At 43.7% G+C, this 26541-nt stretch overlaps 1 protein-coding gene across 2 annotated transcripts in view; it reads left to right on the top strand.

Annotated features, from left to right (window-relative positions):
• Positions 1 to 12321, top strand: part of LOC124043316 (unconventional myosin-Ig-like) — a 74073-nt gene extending 61752 nt beyond the window's left edge. The window contains exon 22 of one of the 2 annotated variants that reach the window (XM_046361801.1): positions 11632 to 12321. In XM_046361801.1, coding sequence (XP_046217757.1) covers positions 11632 to 11788 — 157 coding nt within the window. In that variant the 3' untranslated portion in view covers positions 11789 to 12321. Of the gene's footprint in view, positions 1 to 11626 lie in introns of both variants that reach the window. The other variant, XM_046361800.1, reaches the window with a different exon arrangement.
• The last annotated feature ends 14220 nt before the right edge of the window (positions 12322 to 26541 follow it).

The raw sequence follows: 26541 nt of genomic DNA, 5'->3' as shown, positions 1-26541 counted from the left end.
GAGCCAGGTGCTTTACTAAGTTGGACCTTCGTAACGCTTACCATCTCGTGCGCATCAGAGAGGGGGACGAGTGGAAAACGGCGTTTAATACTCCGTTAGGGCATTTTGAGTACCGGGTTCTGCCGTTCGGTCTCGCCAATGCGCCAGCTGTTTTTCAGGCATTAGTTAATGATGTTCTGAGAGACATGCTGAATATTTTTGTTTTTGTCTATCTTGACGATATCCTGATTTTTTCTCCGTCACTCGAGATTCATGTTCAGCACGTTCGACGTGTTCTACAGCGCCTTTTAGAGAATTGTCTCTACGTAAAGGCTGAGAAGTGCTCTTTTCATGTCTCCTCCGTTACTTTTCTCGGTTCCGTTATTTCCGCTGAAGGCATTCAGATGGATTCCGCTAAGGTCCAAGCTGTCAGTGATTGGCCCGTTCCAAGGTCACGTGTCGAGTTGCAGCGCTTCTTAGGTTTCGCTAATTTCTATCGGCGTTTCATTCGTAATTTCGGTCAAGTTGCTGCCCCTCTCACAGCTCTTACTTCTGTCAAGACGTGTTTTAAGTGGTCCGGTTCCGCCCAGGGAGCTTTTGATCTCCTAAAAGAACGTTTTACGTCCGCTCCTATCCTCGTTACTCCTGACGTCACTAGACAATTCATTGTCGAGGTTGACGCTTCAGAGGTAGGCGTGGGAGCCATTCTATCCCAGCGCTCCCAGTCTGACGATAAGGTTCATCCTTGCGCTTATTTTTCTCATCGCCTGTCGCCATCTGAGCGCAACTATGATGTGGGTAACCGTGAACTGCTCGCCATCCGCTTAGCCCTAGGCGAATGGCGACAGTGGTTGGAGGGGGCGACCGTTCCTTTTGTCGTTTGGACAGACCATAAGAACCTTGAGTACATCCGTTCTGCCAAACGACTTAATGCCCGTCAAGCTCGTTGGGCGTTGTTTTTCGCTCGTTTCGAGTTTGTGATTTCTTACCGTCCGGGTAGCAAGAACACCAAGCCTGATGCCTTATCCCGTCTGTTTAGTTCTTCTGTGGCTTCTACTGATCCCGAGGGGATTCTTCCTTATGGGCGTGTTGTCGGGTTAACAGTCTGGGGAATTGAAAGACAGGTTAAGCAAGCACTCACGCACACTGCGTCGCCGCGCGCTTGTCCTAGTAACCTCCTTTTCGTTCCTGTTTCCACTCGTCTGGCTGTTCTTCAGTGGGCTCACTCTGCCAAGTTAGCGGGTCATCCCGGTGTTCGAGGCACTCTTGCGTCTATTCGCCAGCGCTTTTGGTGGCCGACTCAGGAGCGTGACACGCGCCGCTTCGTGGCTGCCTGTTCGGACTGCGCGCAGACTAAGTCGGGTAACTCTCCTCCTGCCGGTCGTCTCAGACCGCTCCCCATTCCTTCTCGACCATGGTCTCACATTGCCTTAGACTTCATTACCGGTCTGCCTTTGTCTGCGGGGAAGACTGTGATTCTGACGGTTGTCGATAGGTTCTCTAAGGCGGCACATTTCATTCCCTCGCTAAACTTCCTTCCGCTAAGGAGACGGCACAAATCATTATTGAGAATGTATTCAGAATTCATGGCCTCCCGTTAGACGCCGTTTCAGACAGAGGTCCGCAATTCACGTCACAGTTTTGGAGGGAGTTCTGTCGTTTGATTGGTGCGTCCGTCAGTCTCTCTTCCGGGTTTCATCCCCAGTCTAACGGTCAAGCAGAAAGGGCCAATCAGACGATTGGTCGCATACTACGCAGCCTTTCTTTCAGGAACCCTGCGTCTTGGGCAGAACAGCTCCCCTGGGCAGAATACGCTCACAATTCGCTTCCTTCGTCTGCTACCGGGTTATCTCCGTTTCAGAGTAGTCTGGGTTACCAGCCTCCTCTGTTCTCATCCCAGCTTGCCGAGTCCAGCGTTCCTCCGCTCAAGCGTTTGTCCAACGTTGTGAGCGCACCTGGAGGAGGGTGAGGTCTGCACTTTGCCGTTACAGGGCACAGACGGTGAGAGCCGCCAATAAACGCAGGATTAAGAGTCCAAGGTATTGTTGCGGCCAGAGAGTGTGGCTTTCCACTCGCAACCTTCCTCTTACGACAGCTTCTCGTAAGTTGACTCCGCGGTTCATTGGTCCGTTCCGTGTCTCCCAGGTCGTCAATCCTGTCGCTGTGCGACTGCTTCTTCCGCGACATCTTCGTCGCGTCCATCCTGTCTTCCATGTCTCCTGTGTTAAGCCCTTTCTTCGCACCCCGTTCGTCTTCCCTCCCCCCTCCCGTCCTTGTCGAGAGCGCACCTATTTACAAGGTACATAAAATTATGGACATGCGTTCTCGGGACGGGGTCACCAATACCTAGTGGATTGGGAGGGTTACGGTCCTGAGGAGAGGAGTTGGGTTCCGTCTCGGGACGTGCTGGACCGTTCGCTCATCGATGATTTCCTCCGTTGCCGCCAGGATTCCTCCTCGAGTGCGCCAGGAGGCGCTCGGTGAGTGGGGGGTACTGTCATGTTTGTCATTCATTGTCATGTCTTGTCCCTGTGCTCCCCATGCTATTAGTTTCCCTCTGCTGGTCTTGTTTGGTTCTTTCCTTCTCTCTCCCCTCCCTCTCTCACTCTCTCGCTCTCTTCTCTCTGTCGTTCCGTTCCTGCTCCCAGCTGTTCCTATTCCCCTAATCACCATTTAGTCTTTCCACACCTGTTCCCGATCCTTTCCCCTGATTAGACTCCCTATTTATTCCTTTGTGATCCGTCCCTGTTCCATCGGTTCCTTGTTTTGTATTCCATGCTGTGATTGCGTTTCGCCCTGTCCTGTCGTGTTTTTTGCCGTGATTGTGTATCACCCTGTCCTGTCGTGTTTTGTGCCTTCTTCAGACGCTGCGTGTGAGCAGGTGTCTCAGTTGACTACGGCCTGCGCCTACCCGAAGCGACCTGCAGTCTGTGGCCGCTTCTCCAGTTGTTTTCCCCCTCTACTAATCTAGAGGATTTCAGTTATTCGGTTTTGAACATTAATAAACTCTGTTTCTGTTAAGTCGCGTTTGGGTCCTCCTTCACCTGCATGACAGTATAGTACAGGTAACTGCTAAATAAATAAAACAACACTTACATAAAGTGTCTTAGTAGGGTGTTGGGCCACCACGAGCCGCCAGAACATATTCTATGCGCCTAGGCATAGATAATGGGAAAATGGGCTTTTTATACATGAACCTAAGCATTATGGGATGTTAATTTCTTAATTAACTCAGGAACCACACCTGTATGGAAGCACCTGCTTTCAATATCCTTTGTATCCCTCATTTTCTCAAGTGTTTATTTTGACAGTTACCTGAAGTTCCAGTTCCATGAGATACAGTACTAGTACTAGTCAAAAGTTTGGACACACCTACTCATTCAAGGGTTTTTCAATGTAAAAAAAAGTATTTTCTACATTTTAGAATAATAGTGAAGATATCAAAACTATTAAATAACACATGGAATCATGTAGTAACAAAAAAAGTGTTAAACAAATCTAAACATAGTTTATATTTGAAATTCTTCAAATTAGCCACCCTTTGCCTTGATGACAGCTTTGCACACTCTTGGCATTCTCTCAACTAGATTCACCTGGAGTGCTTTTCCAACAGTCTTAAAGGAGCTCCCACATATGCTGAGCCCTTGTTGGGTGCTTTTCCTTCACTCTGCGGTCCAACTCATTCCAAACCATCTCAATTGGGTTGAGGTCAGGTGATTGTGGAGGCCAGGTCATCTGATGCAGCCCTCCTTCACTCCCCTTCTTGGTCAAATAGCCCTTACCTAGCCTGGAGTTGTGTCACCAGCAAATCACCCCCACACCTTCACCCCTCCTCCATGCTTCACAGTGGGAACCACATGTGGGGAGATAATCCTTTTACCTACTCTGCGTCTCACAAAGACACAGCGGTTGGAGCCAAAAATCTTGAATTTGGACGCATCAGACCAATAGACAGATTCCCACTGGTCTAATGTACATTCCTTGTGTTTCTTGGCCCGAGCAAGTCTCTTCTTATTATTTGTGTCCTTTAGTAGTGGTTAATTTTCAGCAATTCAACCATGAAGGCCTGATTCACACAGTCTCATCTGAACAGTTGATGTTGAGATGTGTCTGTTACTTGAACTCTGTGAAGCATTTATTTTGGCTGCAATTTCTGAGGCTGGTAACTGTAATGAACTTATCCTCTGCAGCAGAGGTAACTCTGGGTCTTCATTTCCTGTGGCAGTCCTCATGAGAGCCAGTTTCATCATAGCACTTGATGATTTTTGCGACTGTACTTGAAGAAACTTTCAAAGTTCTTGAAATTTCCACATTGACTGACCTTCATTTGTTGAAGTAATGATGGACTGTTGTTTCTCTTTGCTTATTTGAGCTGTTCTTGCCAGAATATGGACTTGGTTTTTACCAAATAGGGCTATCTTCTGTATACCACCCCTACCTTGTCACAACAGAACTGATTGGCTCAAACGCATTAAGGAAAACAATTCCACAGATGAACTTTTAACAAGGCACACCTGTTAATTTAAATGCATTCCAGGTGACTACCTCATGAAGATGGTTGAGAGAATGCCAAGAGTGTGCAAAGCTGTCATCAAGGCAAAGGGTGGCTACTTTGAATAATCTACAATATATTTAGATTTGTTTAAGTTTTTTTGTTACTACAGGATTCCATATGTGTTATTTCATCGTTTTGATGTCTTCACTATTATTCTACAATGTAGAAAATAGTACAAATAAAGAAAAACCCTGGAATGAGTAGGTGTGTCCAAACCTTTGACTGGTACCGTACATCAAAAGTACATGATGAACTGAGGAGCAGTCTGAGTCTTTAGTAGTCCGGTAAACTACCATCATTCGTCTTTTGAATGCTCAGGGGAGAGACGTCTATTCCTCTCCAGAAACTGTCCATCCATGTCCTCTTTATCCTTCTTAAAATGACTCCTTTATTTCCTCTTCTATCACTCTCCATCAATGTCTCTCCTGGTGGGATACTGTCGCTGGCTCGGTAGAGGGCCTGACCCCTCCACAGTTAGTTTCCTCTCTTTCTTTCACACTTTCTCTCTTTCACTCTGTTGACCAACAATGTCCTCTCTGATCCCCTCCTCAGGGCCAATTATACCTGCCTGGATGGATGGAGGGAGAGAGGGATGAGGGGAGAGTGAGTGAATGGAGAGAGGGAGGCAGCGATAAGAGAAGAGAGAGTCAATGGAGGGAGAGAGGGATGAGGGGAGAATGTTTAGTGAGTTAAAAGAAGGTTAAGGAAAAGCATACCTTTCTTTGGGATAAGTTAAAAATATATATATATTTTTCCAACCATTCAAACACAATGCAACATACTTCTTCATCTCGGGCATACTTTTAACACCCCATGCACACACTGCTATAAACAGCCTACATGCCATGGTTATCTTCACAAACAGATGCAGTGGTAAACCAAGTGCTATGAGTGAGATGATGCTATGTGCTAAGTAGGCTTTATGCTCTTACAGAGAAAGCACTGGCTAGCAGTGATTACAGAGACAGTTGTGTGTGCAGCATGGATGCATGTAGTGTTCTGTGTCCCTAATGGCCCACTATTCCCTATGCAGTGCACTACTTTTGACATGAGCCCTATGGGTCCTGGTCAAAAGCAATGCACTATATAGGGAATAGGGTGCCAGAGCAGCCGTAGTGACTCAGTGAGCCCCAGACAGCCATTGTGTCGCTTGGCAGTAAGCTGTGTCTTCAGGTTCCGGTAGTGTGATCATCATCGGGCTGTTCTGTGGTCAGTGGTATTATTTGGAGAAGCAGTCATCACAGCTGCAGCCCAGACACTGTATATATACACAGAGTTGGAGTGCTGATCTAGGATCAGCTTTGCCTTTTATATCATAATGAATAAGATTACATTGACAGGGGGGATGCAATCCTAGATCAGCACTCCTACTCTCAGATGCTTTATGAATGTGCACTGAGTCTCCACAGAACAGGCAGCTAACTGCTTGGGATCCATTGATTACTAGATTGTGAGTCAGAGAGTCAGTGTGGATGGCAGTGTTGCTTTCATTGGAAATCAAGAAAAGGTGTATGAGAATATGTAAACCAAAGGAATGGTAACTTTATTCTCAAAGCATAGCGTTCTTAGCTTGGTCCTGGATCTCGTTGTGCTGTCTTGTCTTTGGCAAGACTGCACAAACAGATCTGGGACCAATCTACAGTGTTGACCCTGCAGATAGCTTTTTATGATGCGTCATACTCGTGTGCTACTTTGTTAAATGATATTTAAGTTACCTACTCAGCCTACTTGCTCATTAAAGTTGCACTGGTTAGTTATATAAATACTTTGGCATGAAATACTTTATGATTTCTGTAGATGTCTCTTGGCTGTCAGTGAGATTATGTAATATGGTTTTGGGGTTCCACTGATAATAATGTCCTAGGTTGGGCAGCTTGTGCGCACACACACACACACACACACACACACACACACACACACACACACACACACACACACACACACACACACACACACACACACACACACACACACACACACACACACACACACACACACACACACACACACACACACACACACACACACACACACACACACACACACACACACACACACACACAGTCTAGCAGCAGCATCACTAACACAGTAACTGAGTGTGGCAGGAGGCACAGCAGAGGCAATGTCTTACAGCACATACACCCAGCCATAGCCCAGCACAAAATGGTCTCATAATTCTCCATAATGGAGACACTGGAGGCATATATTCACATCGGATTATTACACTCCAACACTATAGAGGAGATGACAGGGGAAAGAGGGAGGATGAGGAGAGGGAGGTGGGGAAGGAGGAATAGGAGGAAGGAAAAGGCGGAGAAGGAAGGAGGTGTGGAGGCGGTCCTCAGGCACCTGCAGGGTTACTTCCCAAATGGCACCCTATTCCCTACATCGTGATCAGAGCCATATGGGCTCTTGTCAAAAGTAATGCAGTAAATAGGGAATAGAGTGCCATTTGGGACACAGCCCAGGAGTTGCTGCTGCGCCCCAGTTCTGTCAGCGGTCATTTCCAGGAGAATGAATAATTCGGCTGCAGCATCAGGAGGCCTCATTGGCACATCTCCCTGTTTATGAACCAGAGCAGTGAGACAAACCAGGTTGTAAACACCAGGCCTGTGCCTGAAATGGCACCATTTTCCCTACGTAGTGCAAAGGGTATATGATTTTTTTTGTTTCATGCGTTTCATTTTATGATATCAAATTTGTAGTTACAGTCTTATCCCATCACTGCAACCCCTGTACAGACTCAGGAGTGGTGAACGTTGAGAGCCATGGGTCCTCTGAAGCAAGACACAGCCTGGGATTGAACCTAGGTCTGTAGTGACACCTGAAGCATTGTGATGGAGTGCCTTAGACCAATGCACCACTCGGGAGGCCGTAGTGCACTACGCTCTATGCGGATAGTGCACTACATAGGAAATAGGGTCCCTGGTCAAAAGTAGTACACTATAAAGAGAATAGTATGCTATTTCAGATGCAATCCAGGTCTGTCTCATTGAGAAATCTGGACCATCTCAATCAATCACACCTTTAGGCTTCACACATACACTATATATACAAAAGTATGTGGATAGCCCTTCAAATTAGTGGATTCGGCTATTTCAGCCGCAGCTGTTAGTGACAGGTGTATACAATCGATCACATAGCCATGCAATCTCCATAGACAAACATTGACAGTAGAATGGCCTTACTGAAGAGCTCAGTGACACCAACATAGGATGCCACCTTTCCAACAAGTTAGTTTGTAAAATGTCTGCCCCGCTAGAGCTGCCCCAGTCAACTGTAAGTGCTGTTATTGTGAAGTGGAAATGTCCAGGAGCAACAATGGCTCAGCCGCGAAGTGGTAGACCACACAAGCTCACAGAACCGGACCAAGCGGGTAACGTGTATAAATCGCTTCTCCTCAGCCGCAACACTCACTACAGAGTTTCAAACTGCCTTTCAAACTACCTCAAGAACTGTTTATCGGGAGCTTCATGAAATGGGTTTCCATGGCCGAGCAGCCACCCACAAGCCTAAGATCACAATGCCAAGCGTCGACTGGAGTGGTGTAAAGCTCACTGCCATGGGACTCTGGAGCAGTGGAAACGTGTGATGAATCACTATTTGGCAGTCCGACGGACAAATCTGGGTTTGGCGGATGCAAGGAGAATGCTACCTGCCCCAATGCATAGTGCCAACTGTAAAGTTTGGTGAAGGAGGAATAATGGTCTGGGGCTGTTTTTCATGGTCCAGCTAGGCCCCTTAGTTCCAGTGAAGGAAAATCTTAACACTACAGCATACAATGACATACAAGATGATTCTGTGTTTCCAACTTTGTGGCAACAGTTTGTGGCAGGCCCTTTCTTGTTTCAGCATGACAATGTCCCCATACACAAAGGTCCATACAGAAATGTTTTTGTGAGATCGGTGATCGGTGTGGAAGAACTTGACTAGCCTGCACAAAGCTCTGACCTCAACCCCATCGAACACCTATGTGATGTATTGGAACCCCGACTGCGAGCCAGGCCTATTTGCCTAACATCAGTGCCTGACCTCACTAATTACCTTGTGGCTGAATGGAAGCAAGTCAGCAATGTTCCAACATCTAGTGGAATGCCCTCCCAGAAGAGTGGAGACTGTTATAGCAGCAAAGGGGGGACCAACTCCAAATTAATTCCCATGATTTTGGAATTAGATGTTCGACAAGCAGGTGTCCACATACTTTTGGTAATGTTGTGCAGATTCCCCCCTCTACTACACTGCAGTACCACAGCCCAGCCATAGAAATAGATAGGTAGACCTGTCTTGGGCTGAGTCTGAAATGGCAGCCTATTCCCTCATCTCATTCTATCCCAGACATAGAGGTCAAATCTCTCTGTCATAGCCCATGGCTTAGTGTGAAGTTCAAAGAGCCTTACCCTGGTGTCGGTTTACACTGGGCCATTCCTCTGGACAGTTGGTCAATCAATCTGTGCTGAAATCAGTATTGCATGCAAATCATCAAAACCCAGGGAAGCTAGGAATTCAGTGGGGTAATGGGTCACAGGGCCGGGCGGGTGTGTCTCTGGGAGGGGGACAGCTGGTGGAAACGGGTGGAAGGAGGAGGAAGGGAAGAGGAAGAGGGAGGAAGAAGGGGTTTGGGGGTTACTTGACTTTGGGCACTGGGGACTATGGGACTGGGGTCACACCTGTTAGAGTGGCTTATTGATGGACGCCATGCAGCTTTGTGAAACAAGGGTGCTGGAACTGGAAGGAAACCTTGAATTAAGCTTTAGCACAGTAGCCAAGCACTGTATAAGGGTTCAGATACAATAACAATATACACACACACACAGGCACACACACACACACACACACACAGGCACACAGGCACACAGGCACATGCAGACACACACACACACACAGGCACACAGGCACATGCAGACACACACACACACGCACGCACACACACGCACACACACACACACACACACACACACACACACACACACACACACACACACACACACACACACACACACACACACACACACACACACACACACACACACACACACACACACACACACACACACACACACACACACACACACACACACACACACACACACACACGCAGACACACACAGGCACACGCAGACACACAGGCACACTTTCCTGCTATACTAGAGAGAGTGGCATCATCAATTCATACTGTGATAAATGCAGGTACTGCTCTTTCAAACCATTTCCCCCCCCCCACAAAAAAGCCTGTGCTCCAAGAAGAATAACACACAAGAAGCTCGTTAACCAGCTGAGGTATAGAGCAGTTTAACAATGCACTGTGCACCCATCCAATCCCATAGCATAGACAGATAGATAAGGTATTTGGCCATGTGTATTTGGCCATGTGCTGGTCCTGTGTGTTAACTAGAGAGTCAGTGTGGTGCAGAAGTGCAGCCAGGCTGGAGGATCCCCGCTGGTCAGTCAGAGGCTGTGTCCCAAATGGCACCCTATTCCCTATATAGTGCAATACATTTGCAATACATTTGACCAGGGCCATAAGGTGCACTATGTAGAAAATGGGGTGCCATTTGGCATGGAAACAGAGACTGTAGTATGGCCTTCGGAACAGATCATCTTCAGCTGACTGTGCAGTGGCCAAAGCCCTTCTTCCCCTCTTGTCCCTCTCTCTCCCCCTCTCATCCCCCTCTCTCCCCTCCCCTTGGCAGCTGTCAGCTCAAGGATAGGGTGTGTGACACCACAGCACCTGCACACAGGATACTAGATAGATGAGAGGAGAGGACGGCAGTCAGTCAGTCAAACCCCTCTGAGAGGCAGTGTAGAGTTTTCAATTAGCTTTTATAAATTGGGTAGTTTGAGCCCTGAATGCTGATTGGCTGACAGCCGTGGTATATCAAACTTTATACCACAGGTATGAGAACATTTATTTTTACTGCTCTAATTACGTTGGTCACAAGTTTATAATAGCAATAAAGCACCTCAAGGGTTTGTGGTATATAGCCAATATACCACGGCTAAAGTCTGTATCCAGGCACTCTGCATTGCGTCATGCATTAGAACAGCCCTTAGCCGTGGTATATTGGCCATATACCACACCCCCTCATGCTTTATTGCTTAAGTATAACTAATGGACACACTATTGGTGCTGTGTTTACTGTCCTTTACTGACATGTTGGAATACCAATTAAAACATGTCATATGGAACTGATGAGAGGTGTAATATACCTTTGGTCTGGAAGGTATATTAGGCCTTTATGGTAGAGTTGCCAGACGGAAGCCACTCAGTGAAAGGCACATAATGGCCCCCTTGGAGTTTGCCAAAAGCCACCTAAAGGACTCTCAGACCATGAGAAACAAGATTCTCTGGTCTGATGAAACCAAGATTGAACTCTTTGGCCTAAATGCCAAGCGTCACGTTTGGAGGAAACCTGGCACCATCCCTACGGTGAAGCATGGTGGTGAGGTCCGTGATGAAGAGAGATCCGTGATCCATGAAGAACTCCAGAGAACTCAGGACCATACACTGGGGTGAAGGTTCAGCTTCCAACAGGACAACGACCCAAAGCATACAGCCAAAGCAACACAGGTGTGGCTTCGGGACAGGTCTCTGAATGTCCTTGAGTGGCCCAGCCAGAGCTCAGACTTGAACCCGATCAAACATCTCTGGAGAGACCTGAAAATAGCTTTGCAGGAATGCTCCACATCCAACCTGACAGAGCTTGAGAGGATCTGCAGAGAAGAATGGGAGAAACTCCCCAAATACAGGTGTGCCAAGCTTGTAGCGTCATACCCAAGAAGACTTGAGGTTGAAATCGCTGCCAAAGGTGCTTCAACAAAGTACTGAGTAAAGGGTCTGAATACTTATGTAGATGTGATATTTCAAATTTGCTAACATTTCTAAAAAATAAACATTATGGGGTATTGTGTGATGAGGGAAAAACTATTTAATCAATTTTAGAATAAGACTGTAAAGTAACAAAACGTGGAAAATGTAATGTGGTCTGAATACTTTCCGATGAAACAATATATTTTATCTTGTTTTGTAGATCATGATCAGTGAGTTAACAGTCAGTGTGTGTGTGCGTGTGTTTGTGCGTGTGTGTGTTTCAGGGTGAGGAACGCCCGCTACCAGTGAAGGTTTGCTGCTCGGCCGTCCAGCTGTACATGCGGGGCAAGCCCAAGAGTGTAACCCTGGAGGCCAAGGCCGGCCAGGCCCACGCAGACTTCCGTAAGAACCGCGACGGTTTCACCCTCCTGATCCCCTCCAACTGAGACAGTCACCACCAGCTACCCCAGGCACATTCTAATCTGGACCTCAAAGCCTGCTGATTTTTATGTTCTTGGAAAAGGAGCTTCAATCTTATTGGTTGAAAATGTAAAACCAATGCACTGATGGTTGGAGTTGGAACTACTCATTATGGCAGGGACTCACACTGGCCATTGGATGTTTTTTGTCATATGATGTATGGTTTAGATGCTCACAGGTATAACGTTTAACTTTAAAAACATATTTTTTATATGATTTCATGTTTTTGCACTTTTCAGGGAATTAACAGAGATGTATAGCCAAGAGATTGAAATGCAAACAAGAATAGCAATATTTCACATACATTTTTTTCAGACTAACTTAGTTTAGACACAGTGTTTTTATACTGTATATTCAGCAGAGAAGACAGCTATTTTACTGCCTTTGAGAAATGTGAATACTCCTTTAAAGTGCATCATCTCAACACACTGCCTTGAAAGGGCAGACCATGAGATTAATAGCAATAATGGAAAAGCAAATAAATATTTATTAAAATGTATTTTATCGCAGTATGTGTAGATGTTTTTACTCTACCAAAACAGTATATATAATATGTTTACATTATATTATTCATACTATTTATTTTCATTTGAAATATTATTATATTTTTATAATATGGGCCAATTTTCTGGACCCAGATTAAGTCCATTGAACAGTCTTATTCTGGGTTAGAGATACCAACCCTATACACTGTAATGTAACTGAGAGCATATCAATCTTTCTCTGTCTTCCTCTCACCCTTTCTACCTCCATCTCTCTTCCTCTCTCTGCCCCCCCTCCCCAATCTCCCTCTCCCACACTCTCTTTCTGTGTCTCTCTCCACTTTGTCCTGATGGTACCTCTTAGTGATGGCCTGGCCTCAGTGTGACTCTGCTTTCTTCTCCATGCCCTGACATCCTCTATCTCCATCCTCCCGTCCCCTGACATCTACCCTCTCCATCCTCCTCTCCTGACATCCTCTATCTCCATCCTCCCCTCTCCTGACATCCTCTATCTCCATCCTCCTCTCCTCCCCTCTCCTGACATCCTCCCTCTCTATCATCCCCTCCCATGACATCCCTCATGTTGTGAGTCCCCCAGTCTCTCTCTAATCCATTCTGACGTGTGTGTGTGTGTGTGTGTGTGTGTGTGTGTGTGTGTGTGTGTGTGTGTGTGTGTGTGTGTGTGTGTGTGTGTGTGTGTGTGTGTGTGTGTGTGTGTGTGTGTGTGTGTGTGTGTGTGTGTGTGTGTGTGTGCACATTGGTAGAAAAAGTACTCAAATGCCATACTGTAGTTAAAGTAAAGATACCGAAAAAAGAAAATGACTCATGTAAAGTGAAAGTTACCCAGTAAAATACTACTTGAGTAAAAGTCTAAAAGTATCTGGTTTTAAATGTACTTAAGTACAATGATCGAAAGAGTACTCAATCATCATACTTGAGTAAAAGTACAAAGTAAAAGTAAATGCTATACATCATATTCCTTATAGTGAGCAAACTAGACGGTATGATTTTCTTATTATTTTTAATTACAGACAGACAGGGACACACTCCAACACATAATTTACAAACATAGTATTTGTGTTTTGTGATTCTGCCAGATCAGAGGCAGTAGAGATGACAAAGTACTATTGATAGGTGCCATAATTCTGTCCTGCTTGAGCATTCTAAATGTAATGAGTACTTTTAGGTGTCAGGGAAAATATACGGAGTAAAAAGTACATTATTTTCTTTAGGAATGTAGTGGAGTAAAAGTAGTCGAAAATATAGATCATAAATTAAAGTACAGATACCCCAAAAACGACTTAAGTAGTACTTTAAAGTATTTTTACTTAAGTTCTTCACACCACTATGTGTGCATGTATCTCCCTTTTCAGTGTGTCAATTTGTGTGTGTCTATAGCTTGGTTTCCATCCAATTTGCGATAAATAATATGAGCATTTTCCCAGCAGAGATGTGTTTCCATCAAGCATACCTTTTGCCATGATGACATAGTGCACATAAAAATCACTTTTGCCTATAATGTCAAATGAATTTCCATCAAGCATACCTTTTGCCGTGATGACATAGTGCACATAAAAATCACTTTTGCCTATAATGTCAAATTAGTTTCCATCAAGCATACCTTTTGCCATGATGACATAGTGCACATAAAAATCACTTTTGCCTATAATGTCAAATTAGTTTCCATCAAGCATACCTTTTGCCATGATGACATAGTGCACATAAAAATCACTTTTGCCTATAATGTCAAATTAGTTTCCATCAAGCATACCTTTTGCCATGATGACATAGTGCACATAAAAATCACTTTTGCCTATAATGTCAAATTAGTTTCCATCAAGCATACCTTTTGCCGTGATGACATAGTGCACATAAAAATCACTTTTGCCTATAATGTCAAATTAGTTTCCATCAAGCATACCTTTTGCCGTGATGACATAGTGCACATAAAAATCACTTTTGCCTATAATGTCAAATTAGTTTCCATCAAGCATACCTTTTGCCGTGATGACATAGTGCACATAAAAATCACTTTTGCCTATAATGTCAAATTAGTTTCCATCGCATTTCCAACTCTACTGATGGTTTTGTCACAAGACCTGTTTCAAAAAATGTCACATGTCACTACTTCACAGGACAGGCATTTGATTATATATATATTTTTTCTAAATGCGTTATTGGCAGAATTGCCTTTTGAAACGAACTTTCATGTGCCTTAATAAAAAACGTGTATGCCATCTGTAAATACAAATACAATTGTTAAATTACGATCCTAGTTGGTTTAGTCACGGAAAAATACAGAAACCTTCCTGCTAGCCATGATTGGATGGACTGGACATGCTGAGAGATGAGTTCAGATTGGTCTGCCATGCAGCATGCTTCTGTCTATAACATGAGCTTCTCAGTATGTGTAGATAATCCTTTCTACCGCAGCTTTTTTTTAAAGACATCATGAAGAACTGAAAAAGTGTTGCTACTTCTCTCAACATTTCTGCCCTGAAGTTAACAGGCACTATTGACAAAGATCAGTGGGAAAAAGTTGTGATGGACTACTTTATGGTGGACGATAAAGAGCTCTCCAAACAGGTCAGGGACAAAGTTGTGGAGAAGTACAGATCAGAGTTGGGTAATAAAAAAATATCTGAAACGTTGAACATCCCACAGAGTACCATTAAATCCATTATTAAAAAATAGAGCGAATATGGCACCACAACAAACCTGCCAAGATTCACAAAATTCACAGACCAGGCAATGGCATTAATCAGAGAGGCAACAAAGAGTCTAAAGATAACCCTGAAGGAGCTGCAAAGCTCTACAACGGAGATTGAGTATCTGTCCATAGGACCACTTTAAGCAGTACACTCCACAGAGCTGGGCTTTACGGAAGAGTGGCCAGAAAAAGCAATTTCTTAAAGAAGGAAATATGCAAACATGTTTGGTGTTCACCAAAAGGCATGTAGGAGACTTCCCAAACATATGAAAGAAGGTACTCTGGTCAGATGAGACTAAAATTGAGTTTCTTGGCCATCAAGGGAAATGCTATGTCTGACACAAACCCAACACCGCTCATCACCCTGAAACACCATCCCCACAGTGAAGCATGGTGGTGGCATCATCATGCTGTGGGGATGTTTTTCATCGGAAGGGACTGGGAAACTGGTCATAATTGAAGGAATGATGGATTGTGCTAAATACAGGAAAATTCTTGAGAGATTTGAGACTGGGACAGAGGTTCACCTTCCAGCTGGACAATGACCCTAAGCATACTGCTAAGCAACACTTGAGTGGTTTAAGGGGAAACATTTAAATGTTTTGGAATGGCCTAGTCAATGCCCAGACCTCAATTCAATTGAGAATCTGTGTCATGACTTAACCTCTTGCTCCTACCTGACACGCAGGCGTCCCATCTAGACATCTGGAAATGCAAATGCGCTACGCTAAATGCTAATAGTACTAGTTAAAACTCAAACGTTCATTAAAATACACATGCAGGGTATTGAATTAAAGCTACACTCGTTGTGAATCCATGCAACAAGTCAGATTGTTAAAATGCTTTTCGGTGAAAGCATGAGAAGCTATTATCTGATAGCATGTAACACCCCAAAAGACCCGCAGGGGATGTAAACAAAATAATTAGCATAGTCGTCTCTACACAAACCGCACAAATAAAATATAAAACATTCATTACCTTTGGCCATCTTCTTTGTTGGCACTCCTAGATGTCCCATAATCACTATTGGGTCTTTTTTTTCGATTAAATCGGTCCATATATAGCCTAGATATCGATCTATGAAGACTGTGTGATAAACGGAAAAAAATAGCGTCTTATAACGTAACGTCATTTTTTTAAATTAAAAAAGTCGACGATAAACTTTCACAAAACACTTCGAAATACTTTTGTAATGCAACTTTAGGTATTAGTACACGTTAATAAGCGATCAAATTGATCACGAGGCGATGTATATTCTTTAGCTGTCCGTCTGGAAATAATGTCCGGGTAAATCCCAACCAAAATATCCGGTCGGAGACCTGAACAAATGGCTTGTCTCTTCTTCGTTTGACCAAGAAACAAATACTAGGCAAATGACAAGACTGTTGACATCGTGTGGAAGCTGTAGGTATTGCAACCTCAGCCCCATTTAATGTGGTTCGCCTTTATCAATGGGTTGAAGTGGCGGATGGATATATATATTTCCATTTTCAGTGATCAGATTTTCCTGCGCTTTTCGATGAAATGCACGTTCTGTTATAGTCACAGCCGTGATTTAACCAGTTATATAAACGTCTGAGTGTTTTCTATCCACACACTAATCATATGCATATACTATATTCCTGGCATGAGCAGCAGGGCACTGAAATGTTGCGCGATTTTTAACAGAATGTTCGAAAAAAATAGGGGTAGGAGTAACAGGTTAAAGGTTTCTGTACCCCAGCAGGAACCCATCCAACTTGAAAGAGCTCGAGCAGTTTTGCCTTGAAGAATGGGCAAAATCCCAGTGCCTAGATGTGACAAGTTTATAGAGACATATCCAAAGAGATTTACAGCTGTAATTGCTGCAAAAGGTGGCTCTACAAAGTATTGACTTTGGGGGGTGAATAGTTATGTACGCTCAAGTTTTCTGTTTTTTTTTTGTCCTATTTCTTGTTTGCCTCAAAAAAAACATATTTTGTATCTTCAAAGTGGTAGGCATGTTGTGTAATTCAGAAGATACAATTCCCCCCAAATCACAAATCCAGGTTGTAAGGCAACAAAATAGAAAAAATGCCAAGGGGGTGAATACTTTCGCAAGGCACTGTATTTCCACTGCCATTTCTCGCATAATTAATTTTACAGAAACAAAAAGATCACACCAGGTTGAACAAACAAATGGTCTTGTCTGTCAGCATTTCTAAAATTGTACCGGATTTCATGTTTCCATAATAACTTGGTTGTGACTTTTTTCACGCTTCAGATAATTCATCCTCATGGAATGGTTGGATAGAAGCGTGGTTAGTGTCAACTTCCTCTTGTGTGGTTGCATGTATTTCTTTGTGATTGCATGTGTCTGAGCATGTCTCTCATCTTACCGGACAACCAGAAAAGCATTCCCCTCTATCTTTCCCCTCTCTCCCTTAATCTTCACTTTCTTCTGTTCTTTCAAGCTGATCCTCTTGATATGTCAAGTACTCTCTCCACTTTCCGTGACATTAGTTAGGAGTTGATAGGCCTGCATCAAGGCTGCAACACAGACACAGTGCCTAATATCTCCCATGACACCTCTCTCCTCAGAGTGTTATTTAACCTGCTAACTTAAATCAGCTCTTCTGGATAACACTTACTATCTCGGAGTCTGAAATGGCTCTTTCATGTTGTTGGCACAATGTGTGTATAATGAAGGGGGCTGTGGTTTTACTGGTTGGCTCTTCTCTGTGTAGCGGGTTTGGTATGTACCACAGGAGAACCAAGAAATGAAGAGCGACACCAAGGCTGTCTTTTTGGCTTTTATGTTGATCTGCAATAGTATTGTGAAAAGACAGGACAGGAACACATCAGTCTCCAATGCACCATCTGACAAGTTGTTCTACACAGGAGCATGAAGAAAGGTAAAACACATATCCTGTCTCACATCCCCAATACATTGCTAGGTGCTTTCAGTGTTGACAGTACCAGAATACAACAACTCATGTACAAAAACACGGCAACACAAACAAGTTACAACGTGAAATTGCCTCTATCCCATTCAGACCTGTAGGGCCAAAACTACATCTCCCATAATACAACGCCAGCACCAGTCGGCAGCTCAGCTAACCATCTGCATCACAGAAAGGCATGCTAGCTAGCAACCGCAGCACTTTTAGCACTCTGTAAACTATATTAATAACAACAATAAAACTCTGAAAGTTACATGTTGCAATAGTCTCACACTCCCTTATAACAATATCTACACCATTAACCTTGGGATGTTTTATTTATTTCACGTTATGGACTTCTACAGAGGAGTAATCTGCAACATATACCTTTCTCTCGCAGTGTTTTCTTGGACAGAGGAGAACGGGAGCTACAGGTGTTAGTAGGTGACGCAAGCACCCAGATTTAAAAAAATGAATTTAATGAAACAAAACCCGAAGATGTTAACATCATTCAGCTTCTGTAGCTGCCTACCTAACGTCAACTGGCAGCACTAGTAGAGCAACAATTAAAAATAGACACCAAAAGTAAAGTTCCTGGCAATCATAGCGATCTGATTCCCCCTTCTGTCTGAATATTCCTGTTCACGGGCTTTGGCCACTGACCCTCAACCTGGTTGTTCTGTTCTGCGTTGTGTACTATTCTAATCATTTGAAGTTTGATGGAATAACCATTTTAACTCTACTACATCTGTGACTTTCTCTCTCAAACAGCCACACCACACATAGCCCCCGGGCTCCGCCCCCTTCCAATAAAATGGTTGGATTTTCAACCCCAGAAGAGACAAATATATATTGTAACGACCCTGGGTTTATAAGCGTGAAATCGACCCTGCTGCACGAACATGCTTTTGCGGCACAGTCGATAGCGCGCCGCACCTCAGGCTAGATAGAAGGTCTAGGGTTCGAGACCTGCTCCCTGCTGTTTCATAACAGTGGTACAGCGCTCCCTGCGTTGTAAGTCACGTCAACCATGCTACAAATTAGAAGCCTCGGCAGCCAAGCGTCTTTTTTTTCAGATCTCATTAATGATGATATAGTGCGAATTAATACCAAGCAGAAATAGCTGTCTTCTCCCACTACCCTCTCCCTCGCCAAATCGCCCAATTCGTAAAAATCAGAATAACTTCACAGACCTTCATTGTAAAGGGTTTAAACACTGTTTCCCATGCCTGTTCAATGAACCATAAACAATTAATGAACATGCACCTGTGGAACGGTCATTAAGACATTAACAGCTTACAGATGGTAGGCAATTAAGGTTACAGTTATGAAAACAGCAATAGGCTGAGAGAGGCTGGACTGAGGGCTTGTAGGCCTGTTGTTAGGCAGGTCCTCATCAGACATCATCGGCAACAATGTCGCCTATGGGCACAAACCCACCGTCGCTGGGCCAGACAGGACTGGAAAAAAGTGCTCTTCACTGACGAGTCGCAGTTTTGTCTCACCAGGGGTGATGGTCAGATTTGCGTTTATTGTTGAATGAATGAGCGCCTGTACTCTGGAGCGGGATCAATTTGGAGCCAGAGCATCTGTCATCGTCTGGGGCAGTGTGTCACAGCATCATCAGACTGAGCTTGTTGTCATTGCAGGCAATCTCAATGATGTGCTTTACAGGGAAGACATCCTCCTCCCTCATGTGGTACCCTTCCTGCAGGCTCATCCTGACATGACCGTCCAGCATGACAATGCCACCAGCCATACTGCTCGTTCTGTGTGTGACTTCCTGCAACACAGGAATGTCAGTGTTCTGAGGAGCACTGACATCCTATTGAGCACGCCTGGGACCTGTTGGATCGGAGCGTAAGGGCTAGGGCCATTCCCTCCAGAAATGTCCAGGAACTTGCAGGTGCCTTGGTGGAAGAATGGGGTAACATCTCACAGCAAGAACTGGCAAATCTGGTGCAATCCACGAGGAGGAGATGCACTGCAGTACTTAATGCAGCTGGTGGCCACACTAGATACTGACTGTTATTTTTGATTTTGACCTCCCCTTTGTTCAGGGACACATTATTCCATTTCTGTTAGTCACATGTCTGTGGAACTTTTTCAGTTTATGTCTCAGTTGTTGAATCTTGTTATGTTCATACAAATATTTACACAAGTTTTCTGAAAATAAATGCAGCTGACAGTGAGAGGATGTTTTTTTTTTGCTGAGTTTTTTTCCATTTAGGTCCAAAACACTTGACTTAGATGTCATCTAAACTGGACTGGATGAATGTGAAGTTGTTAAAATATAACTTGTTTCTCAGAAACTTTTTTCAGGATAATTTCAAAACATATTTTGAACAGTGTCTTATCCTTTGCCAACCTGAGTGAGACAGAGCTCTCTTGCTGATAGTTGTGTGTTCTTTGGCCAAAACAGATTACTTGACAACTCTGTGGTAATCTATTGGTGGTGTCCTAAATGGCACCCTACTCTTTATATGGTGCACTAGTTTTGACCAGGGCATATAGGGCTCTGGTCAAAAGTAGTGCACTAAATAGATAGCGTGCTTTTTGGGACATAGCAGTCTCTCCTGCTGAGATAGACATCTGTTCTTACTAATACATACACCAATCACAAACTTGCTTAGAGACAGCTACTGTAGCTATCACTTACAGTGGTCATTGATTCAAAAAGTCTATGTAACCTCCCTTAATCATTGATCTATAGGACAGTCAATGCCATATCTCATAGCCTTTATTTCTCAGAACAAGAATAGACTGATGAGTTTCAGAAGAAGGTTCTTTGTTTCTGGCCATTTTGAGCATGTAATCAAACCAACAAACGCTGATGCTCTAGATACTCAACAAGTCTGAAGAAGGCATTTTCTAAATCCTGTTCTGTTTGTTTTGTGATGATGATGATGTTGCAATCCGGCCCATTGGTTGATGTTACAGTTAGGCTATTGTACTTCAGTGTATTATCAACTAATTGGATCCAAAGTCTTATTCTAAACTAATCTATTGGGATTGGTCATTGTTAATGAATTATCTCTAGAGGGGGTGTTCAATTAAATTCCATTACTGAAAAGGATCTGTCCCACATGGCACCCTATTCCCTATATAGTGCAAGAATTTTGACCAGAACCATGTGGTCCTTGATCAAAAGTAGTGCACTAAATAGGTGATAGGGTGCCATTCGGGATGGATCTGGCACCTGGTTCTATCTCTACTTAGAGATTAGAACCCACCACAGTTTGTTAATCAGTTGGGGAGGATTTGTCAATGGGAATATAATACCGCTGTGTCCCAAATGACATCCTATTCCCTATGTAGTGCACTACGTTTGACCAGAGCCCCCCACTGATCAAAGGTAGTGCACTACATAGGAAATAGGGTGCCATTTGGAATTATATAGCATGGTCCAGGAGCAGCTACTGTAGTCTACCATGCAGGTTTTTATTCTCCTAAATCCTCTCAGGCTAGGCCTCCGCCACCGGTTTGGTAAGCACTGCAGGTTTTCTAATCCTGAGTTCCAAATGGCACCCTATTCCCCTACATAATGCACTACATTTGACCAGAGCCCTATGCCACTATATAGGGAATAGGGTGCAATTTGGGACATATCTTGTATGTCTCCCCTTTAGGCTGAGCAGAGGAAGGTCACATGGGAAAGATTACTTTAATGTGAGGGGGAGATTGCTTTCTGCTTGGTTGAGCTGAATCAAGATGCCATCAGTGGTAATAACAACTAATCAGGAAACGTTTAACAGACCAAACCTGTCGCCTACCCTGAGAACTCTGATACTATTTGAATGTTGTATAATGATAATGATAATGAATATTTGTACTATGTGATTGTATGTAAGTAAGCCTTGTCCAAACCAGAAAGGCCCATAGGGCAGGAGCCTATCTCCTGTTTCTGTAGCTCAAGGCAGCTTGCTGGACAGAACGCTAGTCAATTGCAAGGCATGTGATTGTATGAGAGAGTCCAGTCTGTATGAGAGAGGGTGATATTCTCAGACACTTACTAGTATGTTCAGGACCCATGTGACTTCTTGGAGTTCTGCTGTTCTTTAAAAAACATATATGTATATGTTTTTTTGTGTATATATTTTTGGTGTATATATGGTGGTATGGTGTGTGTATATATATATATACCCCAAACCAGTCATCCAACAGACTTCTATTCAGAATGACACACAGAAGCATCCCGGGGCAACAACCTGCTCAAGGGTACATTGACCGATCTCCCACCAGGCCAGAAAACGTAAACCGAACCCTCCAAGATCCCCCCACAGTTCCACAATAGCTGTCCCTCAACCATTTAAGACCATTCCCTCAGACCCCCCAAGAAGAAAAATTAAAATGAAAAATACAATTAATTCCACCACCCCCAAGAACCCCCCAATGCACCAACAACCAAGAGAATGAACGAAAGAGAAAAAAGGAAAAGACAGAACATCAAAGAACAATGCAACAAAAATAAATAAAAACAACAACAAAACAACAAAATAAAAAACAAAGGACATCAAGAACAACTAAAATCATAACATCAATGCCAACTGTATATGTTTGTGTGCATGTCTGGCACTATTACACTATTACGTGTGTTCTTGTATGTGTGTATTTGAATGAGAGTGTGTGTATATACATGTGTACAAACACCTGCACGACATCAGCCTCAGGCAAACCGGCATTAGCTGTAAAAATACTGCCCCTCTGTCATTCAAACTTATTCTTATTATATTTTAGTTAGACTTTATTTATTTTTACTTTGATCTTTGACCATCATTCTATCTCCTGCACAGCAACTCCACTCCCACTTGTCTCCAATTCCCCATCCCAACCCTCAGCTTCCCTCAGCCCATCCCACCCTTCAGCTTCCCTCAGCCCATCCCACCCCTCAGCTTCCCTCAGCCCATCCAACCCCTCAGCTTCCCTCAGCCCATCCAACCCCTCAGCTTCCCTCAGCCCATCCCACCCCTCAGCTTCCCTCAGCCCATCCAACCCTCAGCTTCCCTCAGCCCATCCCACCCCTCATCTTCCCTCAGCCCATCCCACCCCCTCAGCTTCCCTCAGCCCATCCCACCCCTCAGCTTCCTCAGCCCATCCCACCCCTCAGCTTCCCTCAGCCCATCCCTCCCCTCAGCTTCCCTCAGCCCATCCCACCCTCAGCTTCCCTCAGCCCATCCCAACCCTCAGCTTCCCTCAGCTTCCTCAGCCCATCCCACCCCTCAGCTTCCCTCAGCCCATCCCATCCCTCAGCTTCCCTCAGCCCATCCCACCCCTCAGCTTCCTCAGCCCATCCCACCCTCAGCTTCCCTCAGCCCATCCCACCCCTCAGCTTCCCTCAGCCCATCCCACCCTCAGCCCATCCCACCCCTCAGCTTCCCTCAGACCATCCCACCCCTCAGCTTCCTCAGCCCATCCCACCCCTCAGCTTCCTCAGACCATCCCACCCCATCCCACCCCTCAGCTTCCCTCAGCCCATCCCACCCCTCAGCTTCCCTCAGCCCATCCCACCCCTCAGCTTCCCTCAGCCCATCCCACCCCTCAGCTTCCTCAGACCATCCCACCCCTCAGCTTCCCTCAGCCCATCCCACCCCTCAGCTTCCCTCAGACCATCCCACCCCATCCCACCCCTCAGCTTCCCTCAGACCATCCCATCTATCAGCATCCCTCAGCCCATCCCATCTATCAGCTTCCCTCAGCCCATCCCATCTATCTGGGGCGGCAGCGTAGCCTAGTGGTTAGAGTGTTGGACTAGTAACCGGAAGGTTGTGAGTTCAAACCCCCGAGCTGACAAGGTACAAATCTGTCGTTCTGCCCCTGAACAGGCAGTTAACCCACTGCTCCCAGGCCGTCATTGAAAATAAGAATGTGGCTTGCCTGGTTAAATAAAGGTAAAAAACTAAAACTAAAATAAAGATCTCTAAAGGCCTATGCTGCGATGTTTAACATACAATTTCTATCTAATAGAATAGAATCCACATATTGTGATTTGAAGATAAATACTTTTACTAACAGTATTAGTATATTTGTAACTGACTGACCCGGTCTCTCCAGATCTCCTAACAGTACTATTTCTAGATTAATGCTATGCATTTTCAGCCATTTTCAGCCAACCTGAGACCAGACCTGATGGCAATACCAAAATAAATGGTCTAATGATTCTGTATCCTCACAACAAAATCTGCAGAGCTTCGATGATTTTATGCCCCAAACATTCAACATTTTGTTGGTGACAAGAATTCTATATAATAATTTTAGCGTAAAAGCACAAAGTCTTGAATCTCCCGTTGTTTTATATTTAAACTCATGGAATCGGTACATCAAAAATCTCTTCCCAACTATTTAAAAATCTGTATGGCACAGCTGTCAACATCCTGGTTCTCAAATGAAACTGGTATACTTTCCTAGTTATGCTATTTATATTCCTCCGCCAGTTTTGATCCTTTATATTGGGCGGACAGACTAGTTCCCTACCTCCTACCACTGCCACCTGCCTCCTCCCTCCTCCATTTTTGGGGTAATGCTATAATCAATTAGTTGTACTCTTGGATTGAGCAGACCTTCCCATACAATTCTGATAACTCAATGAAGGACATAACTCGACCATTCCAATTTAGAATATCATTTAAGAACAAAATACCATTTTCAAATATCTTTCCCATAAATACAGGCATTTTATCAACCAGCACATTTGAGTTCACCATAATATTTGTTAGAATATTTGTTCTATCTCTTCAGGGGGATGAAATTGAAATTGTAGCCAGCTCTGCAATGCTTGTTTGAAAAAGAGAGATACTTTTTAAAAAGTATCATTTTCAATTAATCGAAAATGAGACATGGCAATCTGCACAAAGGCAAAAGGCCATTTTTAAACAATGGATGGGTTTTTCTGAGTAATCTACTTGAGAACCATTTAGGGTTCAAGTAAAACATTTGAATAATTGAAGCTTTTAGAGAGAGGTTTAGTGCTTTTATATTTAATCATCTCAACCCACACAATTCATATTCATTATATAGATAGGAACACTTTACTTTGTCTGGTTTAGCGTCCCAGATAAAGCTAAATATGTTTTGCACATGTGATTTGAAAAAGGAATCATCAGAAGTAGGCAGCGCCATAAGTAAGTGAATAAACTGAGATCTGACTGAGGAGTTAATCAGGGCAGTTTATACATAAATAGACAGGTATTTACCGCTCCATGGTTGCAGGATCTTGTCTATTTTGACATGTTTTCTATTGAAATTCATTGTGGAGAGCTTATTTATATCTGTTGTGATATGAATACCGAGTATGTCTACTTCACCATCAGCCCATTTTATAGGAAAGCTGCAAGGTAATGTAAAAGTTGCGTTTTTTAAAGATCCAATACGTAATATTGTACATTTATCATAATTAGGTTTTAGTCCAGAGAGTACAGAAAAGTTACCAAAATGTAACATTTAAATGTATCCAAAACAATAAGGGGATTTGCTGAACCTATATTATACCTAAAATGCAGTTATAAATGATTTTGTCTTAGTTAAAAAGACAGCAAACTGTAAACTTTTATTAAATTTCCAATGTCCACGTGGAAAATCTATAAGAGTTATGTGAATGCCAATTAGATGGTGATCCGATTGCATTCTGTCTCCTATTAAAACTTGTTTTAACCTTTGATGCAAGAGAGAAAGAGACAAGAAAGTAGTCAAGACGACTCGCTTGATTAAGTCTCCTCCATGTAGATCTCACTAGGTCGGGGTTTTGTAGTCTCCAAATATTCACTATTTCTAATGTGTCCATAATATTTGTGATTTCCTTATGGGCACAGTGATGATAGTTTGTAGAGTGATTTCCTTAAGGGCACGGTGATGATAGTTTGTAGAGTGATTTCCTTATGGGCACAGTGATGATAGTTTGTAGAGTGATTTCCTTAAGGGCACGGTGATGATAGTTTGTAGAGTGATTTCCTTAAGGGCACGGTGATGATAGTTTTTAGAGTGATTTCCTTAAGGGCACGGTGATGATAGTTTGTAGAGTGATTTCCTTATGGGCACAGTGATGATAGTTTGTAGAGTGATTTCCTTAAGGGCACGGTGATGATAGTTTGTAGAGTGATTTCCTTAAGGGCACAGTGATGATAGTTTGTAGAGTGATTTCCTTAAGGGCACGGTGATGATAGTTTGTAGAGTGATTTCCTTAAGGGCACGGTGATGATAGTTTGTAGAGTGATTTCCTTAAGGGCACGGTGATGATAGTTTGTAGAGTGATTTCCTTAAGGGCACGGTGATGATAGTTTGTAGAGTGATTTCCTTAAGGGCACAGTGATGATAGTTTGTAGAGTGATTTCCTTAAGGGCACGGTGATGATAGTTTGTAGAGTGATTTCCTTAAGGGCGCGGTGATGATAGTTTGTAGAGTGATTTCCTTAAGGGCACGGTGATGATAGTTTGTAGAGTGATTTCCTTAAGGGCACGGTGATGATAGTTTGTAGAGTGATTTCCTTATGGGCACGGTGGTGATAGTTTGTAGAGTGATGACCTTTACGGCCCATTGAGGTGCTTAACACTGTGTTATAGTCTCCTACCATAATGATATGATCATTGTCAATAAATCGGTATAAATGTTTTCGAAGAAGTATGGATCATCCTGAT

This window comes from Oncorhynchus gorbuscha, linkage group LG09, assembly GCF_021184085.1.
Source record: "Oncorhynchus gorbuscha isolate QuinsamMale2020 ecotype Even-year linkage group LG09, OgorEven_v1.0, whole genome shotgun sequence".
Classification (NCBI taxonomy): domain Eukaryota; kingdom Metazoa; phylum Chordata; class Actinopteri; order Salmoniformes; family Salmonidae; genus Oncorhynchus; species Oncorhynchus gorbuscha.
Note: the sequence above shows the minus strand (reverse complement) of the source record. Positions and strands in the feature narration are given on the sequence as shown.